Source organism: Haemaphysalis longicornis, unplaced genomic scaffold, assembly GCF_048455015.1.
Source record: "Haemaphysalis longicornis isolate Haplotype H1 unplaced genomic scaffold, Haemaphysalis longicornis Haplotype H1 scaffold_4, whole genome shotgun sequence".
Lineage (NCBI taxonomy): Eukaryota > Metazoa > Arthropoda > Arachnida > Ixodida > Ixodidae > Haemaphysalis > Haemaphysalis longicornis.
Genome location: NW_027526361.1, coordinates 51,068,904 through 51,078,342, shown reverse-complemented (window position 1 = coordinate 51,078,342; position 9,439 = coordinate 51,068,904). Strand labels below are relative to the sequence as shown.

Here is a 9,439-nt window from a genome sequence, read left to right as displayed (position 1 = left end):
GCGTGTACTAGAGGTTGAGACTGCTCTGGATGCGTAGCCTAGCCGGTCGAGTATGGAGCGACCGGTGCGCGTGGTTGAGAGCCGCTCGAGCTGGGCCGTGTGGTGGGCCTCGGCGATCTCGTCGAGGGTGTTGTGGATGCCCAGCTCGAGGAGCCGCGCCGTGCTTGTGCTGTCGAGGAGCCCGAGGGCCGCCTTGTACGTCTTCCGTATCGCGGCGTCGATTTTAGCTCGTTCTGGCGTTTTCCAGTGGTGATATGCTGCCACGTATGCAACGTGGCTGATGGCGAATGACTGTATCAGTCGGAGGAGGCTGGCCTCCTTCATGCCGTGGTGCCGTGTGGTCACTCGCCTGATGAGGCGGGTGGCTGTCGTGAGCTTGGTGGTGAGGCGGTTGACTGTAGTGCCGTTGCAGCGATTGCTCTCAAGTATCATGCCGAGAACTCGGAGGGACTGCACTCGCGGGATGACGGTGCCGTCTCTCGTGCGCACGGTGATTGCTGCGGTGGTTATGCGGTGGCGAGGTGTGCCCGGTGGGGGTATCACTAGTAGCTCTGACTTTTGGGGGGAGCAGACGAGGCCGGAGCCTTCGAGGTGTTGTTCGATAGTGTCTACCGCGTGCTGTAGGGTCGTTTCGATGTGGCCGTCGCAGCCTCCGGGAACCCACAGTGTGATGTCGTCCGCGTATATGGTATGGCGAACCTGGGGTATCTCCGCTAGCCGGTTGGCCACGCCGATCATTACGATATTGAAAAGCAGCGGGGAGATTACCGAGCCCTGGGGGGTTCCGGTGCTGCCTAGCGATTTCTGCGGTAGTTCGAGGTCACCCACGTGTATCGTGGCGGTGCGTTCCGAGAGGAAGTCGTGGATGTATGCGAATGATCGCCTGCCCATGTTCAGTCGCGATACTTGCGCCAGGATGGCAGAGTGCCGTACCTTGTCAAATGCGCTCTGCAAATCGAGACCGAGCACCGCCCTGTTGTCGCGGGTGGGGGTAGTCACGTCGAGTATTTCGTGTTGCAACAGGATCATGGTGTCTTGGGTACTCAGGCGCTCTCGGAAGCCTAGTATGGTGTTAGGGTATAGCTCCTCAGTTTCGAGGTAGCGTTGCCATCGGTTCAACAGGACGTGTTCGAGAACCTTGCCGACACATGACGTGAGAGATATCGGTCGGAGGTTCTCTATGCTAGGTGGTTTGCCCGGTTTGGGGATGAGCACCGTCTTTGCTGTTTTCCATTGCTTGGGCAGCCGGCCCGCTCGCCAGCACACGTTGAAGTATTGAGTGAGTGCCGTGATGGCGCCGTCATTGAGATTTCGTAGGGCCTTGTTGGTGATGCGGTCTGGGCCTGCTGCAGATTTACAGTTAAGGGTTTGCAGCACTGCTCGGACCTCCCATTCTTCGATGTCGCGGTCTAACAGCAGATTGTCTGCTCCCTTGTAGTCGTCATGCTGTTCCTTGGGGGTGCTGGGAAGGTAGCGGGCGTTGATTCTCCGGCCCGTTTCGTCTTCGCCTAGCGTTCGTATCGCCGCGTGCAGTGTCTGCGCCAGATTGTGGCGTTGGAAACCCTTTGTCTTGGTTTCATCGAGTAGGTGGCGAAGTAAGTTCCAAGTTCTGCCCTTATGCATTTGGCCGTCTGCCTCGTTGCATACGGCGTGCCACTGCTGTGCGCAGAGTTGGCGGCTGTAGCACTCTATGGCTCGGTTGAGTTCTGCCACCTTTTTGCGCAGGCGGCGATTGGTGCGCCGCGTCTTCCAGCGCTGTAGGATGGATTGCCGAGCCTCGAGCATGTGTGCGAGGCGATTGTCAACCTGCGTGACGGTCTCGTCCGTGTCAATTTCGGTTGTTGTATTGGTGACCGTACGAACGATGTTGTCCGTCCATTCGTCTATATCCGTGATCACCGATGCCGATTGTGCCATGGTCCGTCGGAATAGTTCCCAGTTGGTGAGTCTATGCCGGCGTTGGGGCTCGGTGGCGGTAGGTTTGGATATGGGTAGGAGTACCTCAATAATGTAGTGATCACTGCCCAGATTTTGCCCCGTGTTACGCCAACGCACCCCGCGCTGTTCTTTGGACGTGCGGACGAAGGTTAGGTCCGGGGTGGTGTCCCGCGTAACGGACGTGCCTATGCGGGTGGGGGTCGTTGGATCGGTGAGCAAATGGAAACCTGCATCGGTAGCGTCGTCAATGAGGTCTCACCCCTTTACCGTTGTTTTGAGGTAGCCCCAGTCTTCGTGGGGGGCATTGAAATCACCGCACAGCAGGATCGTGTCCTCGGGCGCTGGGCGGAGGGCCTTGTGCAGGAGGGCACGAAACTTTTGCTGGCGGTGCGCCGGGTTGCTGTAGATGTTGACGAAAAGAATGCTCTCTTTGCTTTTCCTTCCGATGATCACTTCGGTGGTGCAGTGCTCTATGGTGCTGCGGCCAACGATGTCATGTGTCGTGAACGTAATACCTTTCCGAACAAAGGTACATACTCCTCGGCCGGCTCCTTTGCCGCAGTCTCGCGCACTCGGAGGGCTGGCATGTGCTCGATAGCCGGGGAGAGTCGGAGTGTTTTCGCTGTGTGTCTCTTGTATCAGTATGATGTCCGGAGCTCGGACGGAGCACTGTAGGTGTTGTTGAAGGGCCGCTTTCTTGTTGTGGTAGCCGTTGGCGTTCCAGTGCCACACTAATAGGTCGGAGGTTACTGTGGGGGTCCTGGCCATGTTGCTTGCAGGGGAGGCATGTTGTGAGGACCGTTCTCTGGGGCGAAGTGATGGTGGAGGAAGGCTTGTATTTGTGACAGGGTCTCTTGGATTGTTCGTACGTTGTGCTCGAGAGCGGCGAGGCGTCTGTTGCTGTGATCCTCGATCCTGTCCAGACGGTCTGTGATGCGACGAAGGCGGAGGCTTCACAGACCGTCTGGACAGGATCGAGGATCACAGCAACAGACGCCTCGCCGCTCTCGAGCACAACGTACGAACAATCCAAGAGACCCTGTCACAAATACAAGCCTTCCTCCACCATCACTTCGCCCCAGAGAACGGTCCTCACAACTACAGGTTAGCAATGCAGACAGTGAAGTTCGAACAAGAGCAGTGGGTAGAAGAAAAGAGGATACTAGGGGAATTCCAAATTGGGTTTCGAAAGGACAGAAGACTAGGTGACAACTTATTTGTGGTAAGCCAATGCATAGAGGTGGCGAAGATGCATAACCGACCTTTGTGGTTAGCCTTTCTGGACATTAGTGTGGTGTATGATAATGTAGACAGGGAGCGACTATGGAATATCCTGGAGGACGAGAGAGTGGAGGAAGAATTTCAATATACTTCACAGTCAATATACCGTCGCAAGAGCTAGCGAGTGAAAATGCGAGCTACTAGAAAGATTCGACATATACAGTCGAACACGGATATATCGAACTCCAAGGGGATCGCGAATTAGTTCGATATATGAAAAATTCGATATAAAAAATATGGGCTCTGAGACCTCACCTATGGCGGACGATCACTTACCGATCGTCGCATTCAAGAATGACAACTAATTCTGCACTCACGACGCAACAGGACACTTTATTTCCGTGAAAAAAAAAATCGCTCATCTTGGCCTGCTTCTTCGTCCTGGAAATGAAATAAAGACGCTGGTCTCGATATTCTCGAGGCTGCACAACTAGAAAATTCCAGCAGCACGCTGCGCCTTCGCACACAATGCACAACACGCACGCAAAAGAAGAACAGCGCGCACGTACCACAAGAACTTTGAAGGTAACCATTCCAAGACTCTCTGAACGGACTCCAACAAAGCGCTCGCGATGGTCATCTCCGAGAGGAACAGTGATCTCCGAAAGGTGCGGGACAACTCGCCAAACAGCAGCAACAGCAGCAAAATGCAAAAGAAGGAGGAGGCCGCCAGCGCCTTCATTCCCTCTTCCCTTTCCCGATACGACATCGGGGGAAGACAGACCCAGAGAGAGAGAACTCTTTTTCGGCAAGCCGGGGAACGTACGCAGCCGAAAAAAAAAGGACGTGCGCAGTCGGGGCATCCCTACCTCGCACTGTCATATTTTTCGAGCGTTCGGGCTCGTGTGCCTAGAGAGATTTAGCATGCCAGGATCCGTCCGCTAACGCTACGGCGGCCGGTAGCGGGGCCCGACTGGGAAAGCGCAAATTCGTTCCGGTAGAAGGGATTAGTTCCGCGAGCCAGTCTTCGCCATGCCCGCGCATTCCTCCCCATTCCCCTCAACCTCAACCGGGAGTGCAACGACCGCCGAAGAGCACCTTCCAACTCGCGCGGCGTTCGATATACCCAATGTCGGGAAAAATACGGTTCGATATAAACGTACGAATTCCTATACTTTTACACAGAATTTTCAAGGGGATAATTTATGAGTTCGATATAGACAATAATTCGATATACCCGTGTTCGATATATCCGTGTTCGACTGTAGCGCGAAGAGTGCAGCTGGGCCCGCTCTGCGCTATGGCGCGAATTATGAACGCACAATGAAGAACGTACCGGTACGTCAGTGACACTGCGGAGGTGAAATGCGAAAACGTACCGGTACGTCAGTGACAGCGGAAAAGTTAACTTACTCAGGGAGCTATACCGGGAGAACCAAGAGCAAATAGTGTGGGATGGGATAACATAGAATAAGCCTGTACGAGGGTTTGAAAAAGATGTACTCTCTCTTCATTGCTGTTCATGATCTACATGGAGGGGTTAGAAAGGAAGCTAGAGGGGCAGTGCGCTGTGGTTCGACTTATCATATACATGAAAAACGGGCAGGTGGTGGAGTAACGGGTTCCAGGACTAATGCATGCAGAAGGCATAGTGTTGATGGCGGACAACCAGATAGGTATGCAGGGCTTGATGGATATATGCGGTGAAGAAGCGACGCACCCAGGGCTATCCTTCAGCAGAGAAAAATCGCGGATCATTGTCTTTAAGACGGCATGGAGAACAAAGCAGTATTAGTGCAACAAGTAGAAATACCACGGGTGAAAGAGTATAAATATTCAGGAGTATGGCTTAACGACATCAAAGATTACACGCATACGCAGGAGGCTCAGCTTAAGGAGAAAGGAAGACTGAACGCGGCTATAATGAAGCATAGAGCACATGTGGCTACAAGAAATACGTGGTGGTATAAGGGGAGTCTGGAAAGGGCTTATGGTACCAGGAATAACTTTCAGAAACTCGGTTCTGTGTATGAAACCAGAGACCCAAGGGGGCCTGGAGGTAAGTCAGAATGCAGAAGGCAAGCTGGCCCTAGGGGCCCACAGCACAACTACGAACGAAGCGGTACAGGGGGATATGGGCTGGTCGTCTTTCGAGGCGAGGGAGGCGCAGAGCAAGATAAAGTTTGGGGAACGACTTTGTGACATGGAGGACGAAAAATGGGCCGCGAGGGTGTTTAAGTACCGGTATATGAGATATGGTCACGCGGTGGAGACGGAGCAGACAGCTGACTAAGCGGTACGGAAACTCGATAGGGGAAAGTGGGGTTTACAGAACAGTTAAAAAGCAGGCGAAGTGGGCACAGAGAAAAGCGAAAAAAACCCTGGAGACTTATAGGACAGAGAAACTAGAATTCAGGAAGGAAGGTTGCATAGTAATACGAGAGGCAGTGCATTGTACTTCGAAGCACGGGCGGGGTGCCTGAGAACCCGGGCATACACGGGTATCTACATTGATTGTAGGGTTCAACGCGCCGACGCAACGCAGGCGATGAGGCGCGCCGTAGTGGTGGGCTTAGGATTAATTTTGACCACCTGGGGATCTTTAACGTGCGCCGAAATCTCGAACACACGGGCGTTTTTGCTTTTTGCTTCCATCAGAAAAGCGGCTGCTGCGACCGGGAATCGAACCCGCGTCCTTGTGCTCAGCAGCAAAGCGCCTTAGCCACTGAGCCATTGCGGCGGGTACACGGGTATCTACAGACAGCAGGATGAAACATGTGCGTGCTGCGGCAGTGATCGAGAAACTATAGATCATAATGTCAGAGGCTGCACAAAAATGCGACCGCCACGGGGTGAGGGGGAAACGGCGTTGTCGGAGGCTTGGGGTCAGGAAGAGCCTCAACTTCAGAGCCATAGAGGTGACGAAGAGGCGGCTGGAATGGTGGTGGAGGAAAAGTAGGGAAGAGATGGGTGCGCAGGCGGATTAATCCTACGGATGAGAATTTCGAACAGCGTGGGGAAGAAAAAAAGGGGAGGGAGCGATGAGAGAAACTGGGGTGAGGGGGAGACGGAGGAGGCAAATCTATTAGGTTAGCTAGAAGTATGGCAAGTAAGTGGAATAAAACAGGCAAGTAGATTGCTGACAATCGAAGCCACGATTCAAAGGCCCCTAATCATCACCATCATGACGGCCATCTAACGGGGGAGGTCACGTGGCTTCCTGATTGATTGCTTGATTGATTGTAGGGTTTAACGCGCCGACGCAACGCAGGCGATGAGGCGCACCTTAGTGGAGGGCTACGGATTAATTTTGACCGCCGGGGGTCTTTAACGTGTGCCGAAATCTCGTACACACGGGCGTTTTTGCTTTTCGCCTCCATCAGAAAAGCGGCCGCCGCGGCCGGGAGTCGAACCCGCGACCTCGTCCTCAGCAGCGCAACGTCTTAGCCATTGCGCCACCGCGGCGGGTACGTGGCTTCCTCGGCCTCACACTCTTCCTTCTACCAGTTTGAGCTTAAGTTCCCTCTCTCCCCCTCCCCCCCCTCTCTCTTTCGCCCCTCGTCGACGTCAGTTGTTTAGTTGTCATTCAAATTATTTCCTGCCCTCGCCGCTGTCTTGCGTAAAGGCACCTGAGCGAGGTCAGTAAAGTAACTATTGTGTTCCTTCAAGACACCGAATGTGAGCACAAACATTAAATAGACGTGTTCGAAACAATCCTTGCCTAACGATGTGGCCTTCAAATACCTTTGGTAGATCGGTAAGCTTCTGACCAGGAGGAGAATCCTAAACATCAGAGCTGCTTCGCAGTGTAACTCAATGACAGTGAGGATCTTTTCAAGAGAAAAAAAAATAGCTGAAAAGTTCTGTGACCTCTAGTTTTAAGAAAAACAATATAATTTGTTACAAGAATTACAGAAAAACAAATTATTGAATTATCATCATTATTTAGTAGATGAAAAAGTAAGGCGCCTTGTCATTTGTGAAGTAAATCCCCTGTATGCTTTTTTTGTAAGGCGTACAGAGGCTTCAGAAAAAGTGAAGCAATTGAAAGGCAAAAATAATTGATTACAGGTAATCAGTTACTGGTAATCGACAAGGCACGTACAAATATGATCACACCGCGTGGTTAAACAAAGCATTTATTTGAAGAGGCAAATAGCACCGTTACAACTTTGAATGCACGCAGTATATATACATAAACATAAATAAAAACGGTTCAAATAAGATCACGGGGTTAACAAACTATAATGGTCCCCCTCGGACTAACCGATGATTTTTGCGTACCGCGTCAACACCTCTTCGGGTGACAGCCCGCAGCGCGTGATCCATCCCCACCTGTAGTCGCGGGCTGTGATGTCGGCGCGAGAGCACGGGTAGAAGTCGCCCACGCGACCCACCGTCATATTGGCCATGCGTGCCAGGGCGCCGCTGAAGAAGAGCTTGTCGTCGCTCTCGTCAGCGAAGAACGGCTGCTGTTGGACGAACGCATCGTTTCCGACCGCCAGCAAGGCACACGGCTCGGACTCCGCGGTGTGACCTCCGACTCTGTGACCTTTCAGACTCGCGGCGTTCAATGCTCGAACGTCGTCGGCCCGATAGTTGCCGCGTCCCTCGCTCCTCGAAACGTCGAGCCTCTTGGCGCCACCAGTGGCCTCGGAGTCGTCGTTGCTGAGGACCATCACGGCCGGTCGCCCCGGCCCCGGGATGCGGGCGCTATCGTTAAGTAGGTGCGAGGAGCCGGACAGGAGCGCACGCACGTTGACGAGGCAGTCGTCGCGTCGAAGAACGAGCACGAGCTTAGCAGCCCATATGGAGCATGGCACCCACTCGGCAACCAGAGAACTGAGCGAGCTGACCGGCTGCGGGACGAAGGACGACATGTGTTGCACCACCAAGTCCTTGTACAGCTTCGATTCGACCTGGCCGGAAAGGAGAATTGGCGGTGAGTCCTTCGCGGAACTATTTTCTCGAAGGTAACATCTATGCTTTAATAAGAACGTGAAGACTTTTGTACACCTTTTTTCAACGGGAAAAGGGAAACGATGCAGTCATTTCTCTGAGAAATATCTAGTTAAAGGCAATTTCCAAATTGCCCGTGCCCTTATAATTCGCGACGCATTTTAGAGGGACGGAGCAGTCAGTATCCAAACAATGTGGAACTGTGGCTTATAGTCCGTGACAAGACGCTCTGTTCAGCAGTAGCTGGAAGTCAGCCTCGTATGGTTGGCGCTTCGACTTTGCGACGACGCAGCCATATATGAGTTTCGCGTACTTACTATACTCACTGAAGTTCTGTTCTTAACTGCCTCGGGCGGTGGAACTTTTGCGCGGCCATGACGACAGGATCGAAGTTTCGCGCACGAGTCTAACTAAAATTGTGTGCATCCTTATTGCAAAGAGAGGGCACAAATATATTTCAACCACAGCCAGTTCGCCTGCAAGCCCGCACGTGGTTTCGATTTTCCTCGTTGCATTGTCCGGCGAGTGCTTAAAAGTTCAGTGAGTTTGCTCCTGTTTTCCTACTTACTGATTGAATGAGAGACGTGCAGCAACGATCACACACTGGAACACCGCGCGCTATCATCATCATTATTTAAAGCACGGTTGCAGCCAGCACTTGGAATACTTTTGAGACCCCCGGTCTTCATCACAAAGAAGTGCTGGCGTGAATCACGAAAGCAGCGAGCTCGTGGTCGACGCGCAGTTGATATTGCCGAAGCGAAAACAAAACACTTAACAAAAACGGATTTCCCGCACAACGGCGGTAATTGATTTCCTATCCGCGAGACATCGCCACCCGCTCATTTTTGCTAAAGGGCAATCAGCGCGAAGGGGTTGAGTCATCCGTCAGGACATTTACGGTATTCAGGCAATGGCGCCATTGAAGTGGAGACGAAGGCGACCGCACCTTGAGCTCTTTGTGCGCTGCTGCGTTCGCATTCATGAAGAAAACCACGCGGAACGTGCGGTTCGGGTAGTTGGACTGTAGGCCCCAGGTTCGGCGTATGGCGTCTCGCTGCTTTGCCCGCGAGGGTGACGTCATCACGAGCACCGCCACCAGTGGCCAGCCTCCGTCGGAGTACGACCTCGCGGCCAGGTCAGGGTAAGCCCAGGCTGCCTTGGACTTCGCTGCAGGGGTCCCCAACGTGCGCCACACCAAGCCAGGCACGACTGCACGACGCGCGCGCGCCTCGGCTTCTTTGCAGCCCAGGCACGCCACCAGCGAGGCCGGAGGACCTGCGACACGTGCGCGCCATGTCGCAGGACACCGTGTGTGCAC

General features: G+C 53.3%; 1 protein-coding gene across 2 annotated transcripts in view; it reads right to left on the bottom strand.

Annotated features, from left to right (window-relative positions):
- Nucleotides 1-7,287: 7,287 nt before the first annotated feature.
- Nucleotides 7,288-9,439, bottom strand: part of LOC144178677 (uncharacterized) — a 183,634-nt gene continuing 181,482 nt past the window's right edge. For both annotated transcript variants that reach the window (XM_077706683.1, XM_077706684.1), the window contains exons 3-4: nucleotides 9,068-9,396; nucleotides 7,288-8,078 (exon numbers count right to left, since the gene is read on the bottom strand). In XM_077706683.1, the coding sequence (XP_077562809.1) occupies nucleotides 7,422-8,078; nucleotides 9,068-9,396 (986 nt within the window). In that variant the 3' untranslated portion in view covers nucleotides 7,288-7,421. The remainder of the gene's footprint in view (nucleotides 8,079-9,067; nucleotides 9,397-9,439) is intronic.